The 14949-nt window shown below is 42.4% G+C and overlaps 1 protein-coding gene across 9 annotated transcripts in view; it reads right to left on the reverse strand.

Moving 5' to 3' along the window:
* The window catches only part of SLC6A6 (solute carrier family 6 member 6), a 56590-nt gene that overhangs the window by 19374 nt on the left and 22267 nt on the right, over positions 1 to 14949 (reverse strand). For 8 of the 9 annotated variants that reach the window (XM_056501631.1, XM_056501632.1, XM_056501628.1 and 5 more), the window contains 5 exons: positions 13337 to 13576; positions 12654 to 12788; positions 10616 to 10850; positions 5158 to 5290; positions 1780 to 1914 (listed from right to left, as the gene is read on the reverse strand). In XM_056501631.1, coding sequence (XP_056357606.1) covers positions 1780 to 1914; positions 5158 to 5290; positions 10616 to 10850; positions 12654 to 12788; positions 13337 to 13565 — 867 coding nt within the window. In that variant the 5' untranslated portion in view covers positions 13566 to 13576. Of the gene's footprint in view, positions 1 to 1779; positions 1915 to 5157; positions 5291 to 10615; positions 10851 to 12653; positions 12789 to 13336; positions 13577 to 14845; positions 14937 to 14949 lie in introns of those variants that run through there. The other variant, XM_056501630.1, reaches the window with a different exon arrangement.

The raw sequence follows: 14949 nt of genomic DNA on the forward strand, positions 1-14949 counted from the left end.
CCAGGGAGACAGGGAAAGAGAACAACACATTTGCAAGTTTGGCTTTCACAAGGAAAAGAAAATTGTTAGCATCAGAACCCAGAGAACATAATCTCTACAATAGTTCCTGTTTCCCCTCCCCAGAGATGCTCAGTATTTCTAATTTCTTAGTCATTCAGCTGATCCTTCCTGTTGGCGCAACAATGAACATGTTTCAGTGCAATAGGAAATGCAGCAGCATTTATAACATTGCTCGTGTCTCTTGTAACTCATTTCAGTTAGAGTCAGCCCACGGATTCCTTAAACTGAGGATGTGAAAAGCTTGAGAAACAGGTTTGTGTATTTGGTCTGTTTATTTTTCTAGCTTTCTGGTTGTTTTTGTACCTGTTCAAATGCAAGATAAAAAGCCATAGGGGTGGGGGAAAACAAGCAAAATACAATGCATTTTATAAGATACATATCTGATCTTGGTCTCATGATCCTTTGTCCTGATTATATTAAAAAAAAAAAACAAACACATACAGAGTGAAATAACCATACACTACGAACTTCTTGGCTAGTAAATACATAGCAAGCTATCAAAACACATCCTCTGAATCCCATCTGTTCTCCTCCTTCTGCAAATTCAAGCCTGCTAACAGCAGTGGAAAGCAACAAGGAATTTGAGTAAGTGAGCATGTAGACTGAGGACCATTACCTCCTCCCTCCCACCATCACTTCCCAGCACCTTGCTGACTACTGTCTCCTCAGAGTGATGCTTTTGCCAGACCGTGGGCAGCAGCCAGCCTGCTCACATGAACCTCTCCTGATGACACCCTGCTAGGGCTAACAGTAGATCATAAAAATGATAGGGAGCCATAAAAGAAGATTCCATCATAAAATATAATGTCTCCTGTGAAAAGGGTGTCTTGTAAAAGAGAACAAGACTAGACAATGAACTAAATTTTCATGATGTCTCTTACAATTACTCTTTTCCTACTTCAGTTCTTTAATGACCACTGGGGTTTTATTTTAACTAAATACTCATTAGAAAGAAACAGCAGAGACAGATGTTATTTCCTATCACTGTGACCAACATTTTATTATTTTCAAAGATCCCTTGTTTTCTTTTTTCATGGGGGAATATTGTATATTTTTTTTATTTCTCACATGAACACTGTTGGCTGAAACAATGCTGATCTACTCAAGTATCCCACACTTGCACTCTGTGAGCACAGACAGAATTTCTGTCTATACAGAAAGAGTAAGCCTGACTCCCACTGGGCAGGGCTAAGCAAACAGTAGTTCCTGTGCCTCAGAAAGCATTTTCTCCACCTTTGCATGGCTTTTCATTCTTCTATAACTTCATTCACTCCTCTCCCAATCTCCTCCTATTGAGCAGTGGGACATAAGTGACTCTGGTACTCACAGTTGTCGCTTGCTGTTCCATCTGTGAAGCTCACATGTCTCTCCTTTGAAACTAAAGACTATCCTCATTAAAAAAATGTCTCCCTTACCTTACCAACAAGAAAGCTGAGATTGTATAACGGGACAGAGTCTACAGCCTCAGAGTCCTTTGGCATAAAAAAAATATGCACGCATACACACACAAACATACACATGGAAAGATGCATTAACACGTTTAACAGTGACCTTCTCAAGCAGATCTCTGGAAAATATAACCCAGCATTAAAGTTCATGCTATATTTGGACCTCTAAAGACTGTGGAAAAAACATGAGTGCCATTACATCAGCAGCATCACCCTCCACCATCCCCCCTGGCACAGGAAATCGTCCCGCTCCCCACTGCTGGTTCTGTACCTGTGGGTCAGCTAACCGTGAGATATCAGGGTAAAGATAAAACTTGATGCCTTCTGCAGCCCCAGGCAGGGTCACGCCACGGATGAGCAGAACAAGGAGCATGATGAATGGGAATGTGGCAGTGATGTACACTACCTGGAAATAAGAAAGAAAAAATGGATGTTTAGTCTGTGGCAGCCAAAGCTCCAGAATCAAGAGAGGTCTAACACTGGCAATTCAAAGCCCCTTCATACCTAAAAATGATCCAACCTGAGTTTCTGTGTCTACTTTTAGTTTAATGGTCTTTAAACCTTATTGCCTTAGGTCTGAAGGCAGTGCACGAATCCCTCCAGAGGGCCCAGTCAATGCTCATGCCACTCAGATGTGATTTTATACAATTCATGACTTCTGTTCAAATTCTGCCTTTGTGTCTGTCCTCCTCACATGGCAAGCACACGTCTGCCAGGGAAGTGAAAAGGTTTCCTCACTGAGGGCCCCTGGAACATTACCTCATTCTTTATTGGAACTTTAAAACTTACAAACTGCAAACTGTTTCGCAAGCTCTGCTGCTGCCTCTGACCTTGGTGGGCAGCCCCAGCACTGCTCCTGCAGTCAGCTTCCCCAGGGGCTGTGTCAGAGATGAAGGTAATTTAGCTGTGCTCCTGTGTCTCCCCATCTCCTTGAACACACCAAGCCCTTCAGGTTGGCATCAGCCTCAACAGTGATAATTTCCAGTCCTATAACTTAATTCTTGCCCTTGCTGCCTATTCAGCAACATCATTACTGGAAACTAAGGCTCTATTCATCCAGTTTGAAAATATGTCTTCATTATCTTTAACCTCTATTCCCACTCTCTTTGAATAGCAGCCTACTTCTCTTCTTGTTATCTCCTCATTCATTTGATGAAAGAGCCCTTTGCTTTCATCTCCAGCACGAGGGTTAATTGAGCTTGCATTTGGACAGTTCTATCTTTAGATCCACACTTTTTGACCTCTAACATTTTGCTTTCTTTGCTCATCAGTGCTTTCTCTCATTTTTTATTTAACTGCTGTGCTACAGTCACTACTGTCCAAGAAAGGGCATTTTTCTTGGAGTCAGATGATTCCCCCAGGTAATTACAGTTTGCTGCCATGAGTTAAAATGTATTTTTGTTTTCCAGAATTTGCTTAACTACTGCAAAGATCCCAGGATGCTCCATTTTTCTTCATAAGTGTGTCCTCTGAGAATAATGAGGAGAGCTCAAAGCCTGCATTGCCATAATAATTCTCAGGGCAGGGTTGATTTCATAGAATGAAAGGAAGTTTTTTCATCCATGCCCTTTTTCATTCTCTTTAAGTTTTCTGTATATTTTCCACAAATAACATGTATTGCACATTAGCCTAGCTTTGCCAAAACCAGGATAAAATGGGGGATTTCTGTACCTTCTTTTTTTTTTTTTAAGTAAGGACTATGAAAAAAATCAAAGTTTTCTTACAAAAAAAAAAACAAAAAAAAACCAACTTTGACATATTTGCCAGAGCTGAATGAACAAAAACTCACAGAGAGGTCTTTACACTGCAGGTAGAGATACTCTCACAATGCTGCAGGAATTTTTAGGATCAAGCACATAATCTAAAGCTTAAGCATAACTAATATTTTTCATCATGATTTCGTATTTATTTGTCCAGTGCTTTACTAAAAGATTTTAAAGCTACATCTTCCCCCCACCCCCACCCTGCTCTCCAAAGAGCCATTAACACACTGGAAAGCAGGGAAGTGCTATAAACAACCCTCTCCTAAAGTAAACTAGGCTTCTCAAATAATTCAAGTCCTCCATTAGAGTTTACAGTTTACTTTTGTTTGACCCCAAAGTTAATGGAGTCAACTGGAGACTTCCCAATGGTTTTGTTGGTCTCTGGCTGCACACCCACACGCTGCAGAGGGCAGAGAGAGAACTACCAACCACCACTTTGAGACATGAGACCCTTGGGCAGCATTTGCAGAAAACACAGATTTTTAGATAACTGATTTTAACAGACCTGTTTTATCTCCATGGGGAGTGGAAACTGTACCACAGGGAGCTTGGAATGCCTCTCAGCCTTTGCTGAGCAGACACCAGGGCTGCCAAAGGTGCTGCAGAAATGTTCACTTCCACCCTGCTGCTGCAGGAGATTTACTGCATCCACCCTTGCTATAAAACTTGTACAATCTCCTGACTGGGTCACATCAGTCAGAGGGAATAGAGAAACAAACCCTTTTTTGCCAATGCATGCTTTAGAGGTGTGGAAGGTGTTCTTTGGGGGAAAGGTGGCAGGAATCCAGGGTAAGGCACCAGCTTTTTAATGAGGCTCATTGATAAAAATCACAGAAAGCAAGGCAGAAACTGCAGTAAAGCAAGTGGTTTAGTCAATAGTGGAACTCATGAGGTCTGGCTTCCTACAAAGTTTTGTCTCCTGGTTGATTCTGCAGTGTGCAACAAGCTAAAACTGCTAAATGATGCTTGCTCTGCAGCTGAGGCACTTAGAATTTCTCCCTGACTCCTCTGGGGTCTTATGAAAGATGAGTTCACACCGTGGCCTTTTCCTTAGGAAGGGCACTAATGGGGTCACTTCCTTCCACCTAGTTGAGAAGAAATATGGGGAACTCAGTACCTTGAGATCCCTCCTCCTCTGTCAGACTTATCTGAACACTGCCTCAAGCAACAAGTTTGAAAGCTAGGAATTACACAAACACAGTGGCTTCAAAACTTATGAAAATAAGTATAAAAACACTACTGAATGCAAGGGGGAATAGTATTATGCTTCACACCAAGTGACTGACCAAGACTTGCAACGGAGCAGGATGTTCAGGAGTGATGCAACTGTTATCCTTTACAGGAAAACAAGGTTCTGAAGAGTATGTGACAGGAGCAAACCCACAAGCTATGCAGGATCTTTGTTAGTGACAATGCTCCTGAGCAAGTTTCACCCAAGTTTCATCTTGTGTGTCTACACAGAGCTCCTTTGTAAGCAAGCATTTCAAAACTGCTGTGCATCCACAACACCCCTACCACAGCTATGTTAGCATCCATCCTGCTGCACTGGAATGAACTTCACTGGAGTGAGAGCACACAGTGCAGAGCACCACACAGAGCCTGAGACCTTCCACACTCACGGCATCAGTGGGATGTTTGTCCTCTGAGAGCTGAAGTGGGGCTCATTCTGTGCTTGTCTCTGCTTCTTGATGCCCTTCCAGGAATGGCTACTTGACTCACAGGCATTGTGGATATTGGTAACGACCTTCAAGACTCAGTTGAGTATGAATTCCTCTCTTACTCAATGGAAAAATACAGTTTTTCCAGGAAATGGTGAATATCTGCAATATTAGTATTCCTAGAATCTCTAACTGCAATGATCATAGAATGGGTAAAAGAGCACATACCTTCCCAGTGGATTTGACTCCTTTCCAAATGCAGAAGAAACATATCACCCAGACAAGGAGGAGACACAGTGCTAGATCCCACTTGATGATACCAATATCTTCAATTCCCGAGGACAAGCTCAGCACATTGCGCCTGCACATTTGAAAGGAAACAAAACCAGAGAGGTGCAGGAGCTCAGCTGATGCAGACTGGTTGTGATGGCTGAGAATGCACCAGGTGTGCAGGGCAGCTGATGCACAGACAGATCTCTACTCCCAAAACTCTGGCTATGTCAGTGGTTTATGTGACCAAAGCTGTGCTTTACAACCTTTCATCTCCCCTGTGTCTGTGGGACTCCTCAATTCAACACACTGCACAACATTTAAAAAATTTAAATTTATTTTAGCAGCCTATGACCACCTGAAAATAAGATTAAAAAGTATGTGCTTTTTTGAAGATTGAAGACCAACCTGCCCCAGTGCAGCTGCCTGGCAGCAGTGCACACCATGGGCACTTGCACCTGACCTGTGTCCACATCCCTGCTCCTCTTTAGTTCCTCAGCAAGGCTGCCACGAGGAGGAAGGGGAAAAAGCAGAGCAGGGAAGTGTCAGGCAGGGTGAAGCTGGAGCCATTATCTCTTCTTCCACTGCCTGGGCACTGCCCTCAGCACCCCCAACACCAGGGTCTCATTTAGCTAACACCAGATCATTTGGGAAGCTTTATTCCCTCACTTAGGTTAATAAATAAAAAGTAATTCCTGAGCTGTGTTTTAAGGGAGCAACATCTGACCATTAAAAGACTGATCCAGAGGGGAAATATTCATTAAGGCTTCTCTCTTTTCAAAATTCTTATGGCTTACCATTAAATACTTAAACTATTCTTCAAATAATTTTATGCAACATACGCTCTCCTCACACACTGTGCAGGCCTTGTCATACACAACACTTCATTTGTCAAATATGTAAAAGAACAAACTGTTTTTTACTGTTCACTGAGCTAAAACTCTTCTGCAAATGAACCCAGTAAACTCTGAAGAGTTTCTGCAAGGTTTTTTTAGTCAAGGAAGAGTTTAGTCCTCAATTGCCACAGAAATGCCTTGCCCCAAGACTAGAGAAGTAAACTTGCTACCTGACAATTTTTAAAATTAATTATTAGTTAAATTTTTCTTTCAGACAGCTGTAAAAGTCAGGCACTTTCATTCACCAGAGTCATGGGGAGCAGAGCCCAGAGCAGCTGTACTGGGTCAGGCTTTGCCTGGGGATCCAGTATAAGACAGACCATGGAGGTTTGGCTTTCCCCTGAACTAATGGATTTTTTTTTTTTTTTTTTTTTTTTTTTGCTATTACCATGGAAATAATAGTGAATGAAGTCACTGATGGAAAATCTGCAATTAGTTTTTGGAAAGAGCCCTGGATTGACCAGTTTAATAGGACTCAAACCCTCGCCCATCTGTTTTTGCATCTCTGTTTGCCAAACTCTCTTGGATTACCTGTGTGACTGTGTTCTCACACCAAATGCTTTATTCTCTCTGAACGTGTGTGTGTTTTGTTATGAAAAAGGACTAATGGCACCAGACAGGGTAAGTCTGCTCTAATCAGCACAGCTATTCAATAGTCATGAGAAACCCCTCAGTAATGAATATTTGGCATAAAGTTGCAGTCCTGCTTCACCTGAGCCTAAAGAAACAAAGGAAAAACCTGCTGTGCATATACAAAAGAAGAAAATACATTTATAAGATGACGAAGTTCAGCTGCAACCTTCAATACCTTTTTAAAAATAAATGGCAATTTTCCAATCAAAGGGGCAGTTCATATTAAAAAGGCAATCTATGGAGCTGGCTCTCAGGAAACAGTGAATAATTAACTGCAAATGCCTTTTGGAATTGGGAGCTTTATTAGTGTGTTCAGCTAAGACTTCTCTGCTTTTTACAGCAGATCTAAAAGCAAGTGGCCATCTCTCCTAGAGTTTGCCCCAGCAATTCTTTCAAGATTTTTTGGAGGACACCCCAATGGGCTACTGAGAGCGAGATATCTTGCTTTTCTATGCTTGTCTTGCTTATCCCATCTCACAAAGACTGACTTTCTCAAGAGATACACTCAGAATTACTAGGGGAACTTCAGCATTACAATTGTTTTATGATTTCTAGCCCCACATATTTTTGCAGAAGCACTCAACCTGGATTTGGGACCCTGTAAACTCAAGTTCAGGAAGGAGCACAAGTTGGGCTGTGCTGATAACTCTTCAATTTTGTTACATAACCCCCAAGCTACTGAGATTCAGCCAAGCCCACTCAGCTACCTTCACACCACTCACACACGAGTTGTTACTCATTCAGATTTATAGTCTGATGCTGTCATTAACTGTGCTCATATATAATCAATGGGACAACAGGCTGGGGCTGAGGTTGTCATAAACAGGAGTTCTTGACCCTTGAACACTAATATGTTCTTGTGCATGCAATATGGAAATGTAACAGGAGCTGTAACTGGCTCTACAACATAAACAAAAATAAAATGAAGAGAGTTATGCAATCCTTGGGGGATATTCCAGCTCATTCATCAAGTGAATGCAGACAGGACCTTTCAAACAGGAAAGGTGAAACACCCTTTCATGTTGGATGGACAAGAAAAATTAACACTGAAGAGGTTGCACGGAAGAATACTAAAAAGAGAATATCAAACAATTTTAAAAACTCTCAAGTTTGCTCTTAAAGGCAGAGACAGCTACTCTAGATTTTGTTTAGTTTTTTGTGTTGTTCCCTTTAGGATTACATGCCATTAGCATGTGATGGTCTTTCTTGGGATTTGGACAAATAAAGTCTGCTGATTACCAAATATTTATAAACACTTGGCCAGCACTAAACAATCAGAGGTTTTGTTCAGCCATAATTACCCTATTACACTTATCCCTGATGTATTAATATGTGTGTAAGCCTTTAAGGTTTTGAACTTCAAATTAAAATCTTCAGAAATAAGACCTGAAGCATGTGATTCCAAGAGGTAAGTCTCCTGATATAAAGCCTGATTTTCTTAACCCCCTTCTATTGCTGCTCAAGCAAGCATGTGATTTGCACAAAACATTAATTCAAATGAACTGAAATGTCAGGCTGCAGTGTACATCCAGCCAGGCTGAGAAGTTCAGTGTGAAGAGGTTAATGCATCTATGTGGTCAATTATACCTGGGCAGCACTAGTCTTACAAAGCAGGACACTATATAAATGTCCCACAATAAAAATGGCATTAGGTTTCAGAAACCAAATACTCACAAACCTCTGAATTAAACTGGAATTAATTGTGCCACAAAGCAGATGGATATCTTTAGTTAAAGACTAATTATTTACCTGTCCTTTCAATGTCAGTAGCTGGCTGGCTGGCAGCCAGTATTGTCTATGGCAGTATGGTACCTGAAAGCTCTTAAAACTATTTTTAATTTCAGAATTGTAAAGAATAGTAGCATGGCTGGAAAAAAAAAAAAAAAAGGGGATATTCAGTGCTTGCACTATGTGAAAGCTATGCTACTTTAATTACAACAGTGCTGCGTGATCTCTGCTCTTACTTTAAGACATCAGGAGTTATTTATGCAGAGACAGCAGCTATTTTTAATACTCCTCTAAGTGTCACGACTCCTGAAGGCAGCCTGCTCTGTTAAGGGCAGCTTTGCCTATGATGAAACTGTGAGTTATGGGCAGTATGACTGTCCTAGTAGGATTACAAAGCCAAACTCCTCCCTAGCAAGACTCCAGGGAAGAGTTCAGCTTATGGTGTCTAAAACCATTGAGAACTCAAATTGAAGTGGCTGCAAAGTGCAGGGACAACTACTCCAGAAGCACAAATCACTGAGTAACCTTTGCTCCAACTCTGCACAGACACAGCGAGGGCACAGCTGAGGACAGCAAAGTGTGAAGATCAAGGATCTGTTGTCCAGCTCAGGCTCCTCCAGCCTGACTACATCTACAGGAGGATTTGGATTGCACAGGACTGGCTTCCCTTGGAGGGAAGTTGACTAAAAGCTGATGATGGACACAGTGCTTTGGGAGTCTGGGGGAGCAACTATTGCAGGGGCAGCACTGTGGACCTCTGCTTCCTTGGGAGCCTTGAGAAGACCTTGGGACACTCGAACCTGCCACTCATTTGGATTCAAGGCTTTCAGTGCAAAGTCATTGTGGGAGAGTCCAAAAGAGGGAGAGGTGCTTCCTCTTCTACTGCAACTTGCCTCTCAGTTCCCCCAAAATGTCCAAACAATCATTTTCCAACTTCCGCCATATTTACAAGGGAGGAAGTCGCCTGGGAAAGCAGCTGCCCCTCCACATGGAAATGCTGAGCTCCTGGTGAAAATGCTGCTCTCAGAGCCTGCACCCTGTCTCTCACACCAGCCACCAGAGCCTTTTGACAAACTACCAACACAAGATTCAATCTGCCCCTTCATATTTTAGCTCTCATGTTACAAATTTTAGCACAGTTCCTAAGACTGTTTTTTTCTAAACCTAATGCATGCCAAACTTCTTCAGCACGAACACGATTCCTGCTGGGGCTTTGGCTGATGCTTATTTTTAAAAATAGAGAAGTAGGTACAAGTTGATTAGAGATGAAACTGCACTTTAAACATGCTGAAAAAGGCAAGCTGAGCCAGAAACTGATTCTACCCATAAGTGACTATCTGAGCAAGCAAGCAAGGAAAAAAATTATTAATAAACTATTTGAAGATATTTTGGATTTAAGTTTCCCTACAGGTATCTTCCTCTGCTGCTATGTTTTCACACTTATATAAACACACAGAGTTTTGAGGTCATGCCTGTTCAGAGATCACGTTATGCAATATGATTTAAAACTTGAAAAATAACAGAGAAATGAGAATAAGAAGCTTATGACTGATGAAATTCTGGCATCTGGCAAACCAGTTTCCTCAGAGACTGCAGAGAAAAACGTTGTAATAGAAATGACCTGAGAAACCTAGAATACAGGACAACGTTCACCACCTCTGTCAGATTTATTACTGAGGTCAAAGCCTTACATTGCTGTCAGGCTGAAGAGAGATGTGTTATAGCTTCACAAAGTGTGCTGCAAATGCTAACAGCTGGGGAAGAGACAGCCACAAAGGTGATGATTTGTCACTGTTTCCACTGTAAATCCCTGCTATCAGGGCATCTGCAGTGACTTGTTTGTGTTCTCCTGCTGCACTCAGACAATCCAGCCAAGAAAGAAACAAGTTTTCTTCCTAAGAAGAAGCTGTACTGGGCTTTCAAAGCTCCCAGTATGTTCTAGGATAAATAAACTTACACGTCTATCACCTGCCTCCACCATTCCCAGACCTACCGGTCTGTCTCAAGATGGGTGAGAACCAGTTGCAAACAACTGGTCAAAAACTGAGCAATTTTCTTTTCCTATCTAACACTCCCCACTGGGCTTCCATGAAAGGTCAGGACTGACCTCTGGCACACCACTGAAAGCTCCTGAGGACACCATGAAGAGGGGTACTTACTCCCAAAACTCTGTGACAGGAGAGGTGAAGTTCGTGGCATTGAGCGATATCCAAAGCGTTTTGTTCTTCCTGAGAGTGTCTTCCACGCAGGTGGGCGTGTTCCACTTCTGGTGGCAGTGTGCCCAGGGCAGCACGCTCTGGAACGACTGGAACAGGTAGTAGAGTCCCCAGGCCAGGATCACGATGTAGTACACGTTCAGAAGGGACACAATCACTATGGAAGCATAACCAATTCCTGGAGAGAAGGGGAGAGAAAAGACAAAGGTGCAGATGTGACACTGCTGCCCCTTGTGAGCTCCTGGGGCTGTGGGCTTGTATCTGCCAAACCCACTGCTGATGGGAACTCAGCTCAACCACACACAAGCACAGACTGCCACATCTCTGGCACTCAGAGCTGAGATTCTGCTATGGTTTGCTGACACTGAGGAGAGGACTGCAGGAGTCTACCCAATTAAACACAACCCAGCTATTTCAAGTTTTACTGGAGGAAAGTAAAGGCATCAGGCTTTGCTTGTTTGCTGCACCATCTCACTTCTTAGGTACCTATGTGGGCAACCTCATTCTTGCCACACTGTCCCCCAAGCCAACTTTCCTGGCAGCAGATCAGCTGGACAGCACCTGCACCACTCAGTTATGGCTTGGCTATGTGGGAAATAAAGACTTTTCTTGAATGAGTTAAAAAGCAATCAATGTGAAAGTGGTTGTTTCTGTCTCAATTTCACTTGTGTGTGGCGTTTGTGGATCTTATGGTTACCTGGATCAACCTCTGCTTACAGTTATGAACCACAGGCAAAATAAAAATACTTCCTTTAAAAATTTAGAGCTCTTACAAGAACCTATGAGACTCCCTTTAACATCACTCTGATGGATATTCCAGCACTTAGGATACCTGCCTCATATTTTACAGTTCAAAACCTTGTTGCAGCAGGAGTCTTTATGACCAGAGATTATTTTCAGGCCAGATGGAAACAAACAGAGCAAATGCTATTTATTCTGTACATCTACATTTCTTTCAGCATATACAGCTAGTCACATTAGCTGCACTTTCTCTTTATGGATGCCTGGGAGATAGCTATTTAAACAAGGAACATTCCTTCTTCCTCCTCCTCCTCCTCCACAAAAAAAAAAAAAAAAAGGTTTTCATGAAAGTGGGAGGAGGAGGAAGAAAATTAAGCTAAAGCAGCACAATTACATCAGCTTCAGCAGCATTTTGAGTACTAGGTGGGAGGGTGAGCCTCAGAGAAAACCCCCACTTCTGCTTGGGGTGACATCAGGGGAGAGAGATGCCTGAAACAGCAACAGTGGCAGAGCTAGAGACATGCCAGTGTGAAGCGCCCACTCTTTCCAAATGGGATGTGAACAGGACCACATGCTCAGTGTAGTTATTTTAAATCATTCTGCCTGTGCTGGCCGGCTGTAAAGGGCAATCTACACACAAGACAGCCATCCTCTGTCATTTTTCTAACCTGTCTTTCATTTTTCCTTCCAGTTAACTTCCAGAGCAGCCTTCATACTGTTCATGTGAGCACTGAGCAGGCAAAGGCCCTTTGATAATATCAGACCAGCATTTGACAGGACCTGCTCAGTTATGACTGAATCCCACCAAAAAATGCTGTCCAGGTTTTGACTGTATCAGTAGCAGATGGATGATGCCAATGATAAGCTTTCACATGGAAGAGGGATTTTGATTTCCCAACCAAAATAACACTTTAAAGATAGTTTAATTAATGCCATCTAGCCTTCCAAGACAACACTTTCTCTGATACCTGTGAACAAAATGTGCAATTGCCTTAAAAGGCATAATATGCAATTTCTTTCTTGGTTATTGGCAGTTTTGCTAGTTAACAAGCTGATAGCATCAAAATCAATATCTCATTTTGTCCTTCAGACTCTCTGACTTCTACCTTTCCAGGAACCAATATCATACCCTTAATTACTAGAGCAAATAGCTGAGTTAATGGACATGAGGGGAATGGTGTTGCTACATATGGTTTACAGAGGGGTCTTTAAGCAGTAAAGCACAACAAGATGTACTAACCAGTGAAAATAGGGCAGATCTTTTCCCAGCATGTAATTCCACCTTCGGAGGTATACTGTCCTAGCACCACCTCCAGGAAAAACACAGGAAGACCTCCCCCAAACAGGAAAATGAAATAAGGTATAAGAAATGCACCTGTTGAGAAAATACAGTAGTACATAATGAGATGAAATGAATGAGGATCATCAAAAAAGTGGCAAAAGGCACATATAAACAAAGAAAGATATTTGCTACTTTAATATCACTATGCAATAATCTTATTCTGGGGTATTTTTGCTCATTTTCTCTGCAAAAAAAGAGGAGTGTAGGCTGTAAAGGGCATTTTCTTACCTCTTCAAAGTGACTATCTCCAACAACAATGGCAGATTGTAAGGTACGCAATACTTTCACATGGCTCAGATTGTTCTGAACTCTGAAATCCTAATGATCTATACTAACAGCATATCTTTCACTTGTAGCAGAAGTAAAATAGCAGGAAAGGTTCAATTGCCCAACATCTGAAATTGCTGGATTTTTCTCCCTAATAAAATTTTACCAAAAACTACTCTGCGATGAAACGATCTCTCCTGAATACTGGCGAGGGAGGCAGAAACCAGATGTAGGAACAGCCTTGCTAAAAGCCAGGAGGGAAGCAGGGAGCGCAGGGCAGACAGGCAGGGCGCTGGGCTGGAAGGAAGCCTCACCTCCGCCGTTCTTGTAGCAGAGATACGGGAAGCGCCAGACGTTGCCCAGGCCGATGAACCCTCCCGCCACGGACAGCAGGAAGTCGATCTTGCTCGCCCACTTCTCCCGCTGCGGCGGCTTCCCCTCCGCCTCATCCTCAGGCCGTGTCCCCGGGCTCTTGCCAGGGGAAGGTTTGAGGATGTCCTTGTGGAAATCTTTCAAGCACTGAAGCTTCTCCTTTGTCGCCATATTTCTGCTTTCTACACAGAAAAAGAAAAAAAAAAAAAAAAAAAGAGAGAGGGGTTTATTAAACAATCTTTTCCGGCTGAGCTCTCTAACACTGCGAGAAGTGTTTAGCCAAACTCATTGCATACAGAACAGCGCTGTTTATTAAGATGAGATAGGAAAATACATGTGATGGCTTCACTGAGCAGGAGAGACAAAGTCCCCTGGTGTGTGGTCACCCCTCTGCAGCCAGAGCAGTGCAGAGCAGTGGGAAGGCTGCAGGGAAGGGCTGCCCCAGGAGCGCTCCCCGTGCCGGCTCCTGCACGTGCCACTCCTGGGCAAGGGCCTAACGCTGTCCATGCCCAAAATAAAGCACAAATCACTGCATCTGGTTCCTTCTAAAACATTTATGTGAAATACAGAATAGGAAATCTCACCTTTCCAGATAAAACCCATTCTTCTACTTCCCAAGAACCAGAGCGATCCTATATTATTTATTGCCTGCAATTTCCATTCCCTGAAGTACTATAAACCTTTCAGAAAACTATACATTCATAAGAACTGCAATGGAAAGTAATTTGTTCTAATCAGGCCGCAGGAACTGAAGGAATCTCTTCAGTTTATTCCATTTTCATAACTGCAGTTTTCCCTTGACATCAATAAAGGCACAAAAATAAGCCTTTATATTCAATTATTGTGAAATGCACACCTATGCAACGGAACAGTTTGCTGAGAATGATGGCTCCTTAGTTAATTAAAAAGTCAGTGGCATGAGCCATATTAAATCATAGCTGGTTTAATAATTTATATATATAATTTATTATCAAAATCATAGACATTCAAAAATAATAACAGAAAGAATTATTCTAACAAGTGCCTTCTTAACCAAGATTTTCAAATGAAAAAAATTTAGGAGTATTTCATAGCTTTTATGTTAACTGAGATCTCAGGCATATGTGGCCAATTCAATCCCCACATAACTCAAGTGACTTCAGCTGGATCTGACCTGTTATTTTTGCATAGTGTGTTGATACTAAAATTTTCACCAGAACCAGGCAAACCAGCAAGTTTGTTCCAGACCACAATCACTTGTTGCTTATACACATCATTAAGAGTGCAGTCATAAAAGAAATCCTGCAGCAGATTATCCTGTTTGATAGCTGCCAGCCTCCCTTACCTGTGCACTGGTTTTGATCTCTAACCCCACCGAGCTCGTGGCAGTGACCCGAAGATGGAGCTGCCATTAGCTCTGCAGGAAGTTTTTAATCCAAGCATGATTTTGAGATAGATATGCATCACTGTACCTGTAATGCTTCCCATTCAGCGGGGAAAGTTTCAGAGGGCTGCAGTGCCACAGGGCACAGCAGCTCCACACTCGCCCCGCTGGCAGCTCGGTGCCTATCGGGCC

The sequence above is a fragment of the Oenanthe melanoleuca genome, chromosome 12 (assembly GCF_029582105.1).
Source record: "Oenanthe melanoleuca isolate GR-GAL-2019-014 chromosome 12, OMel1.0, whole genome shotgun sequence".
NCBI classification, from domain to species: domain Eukaryota; kingdom Metazoa; phylum Chordata; class Aves; order Passeriformes; family Muscicapidae; genus Oenanthe; species Oenanthe melanoleuca.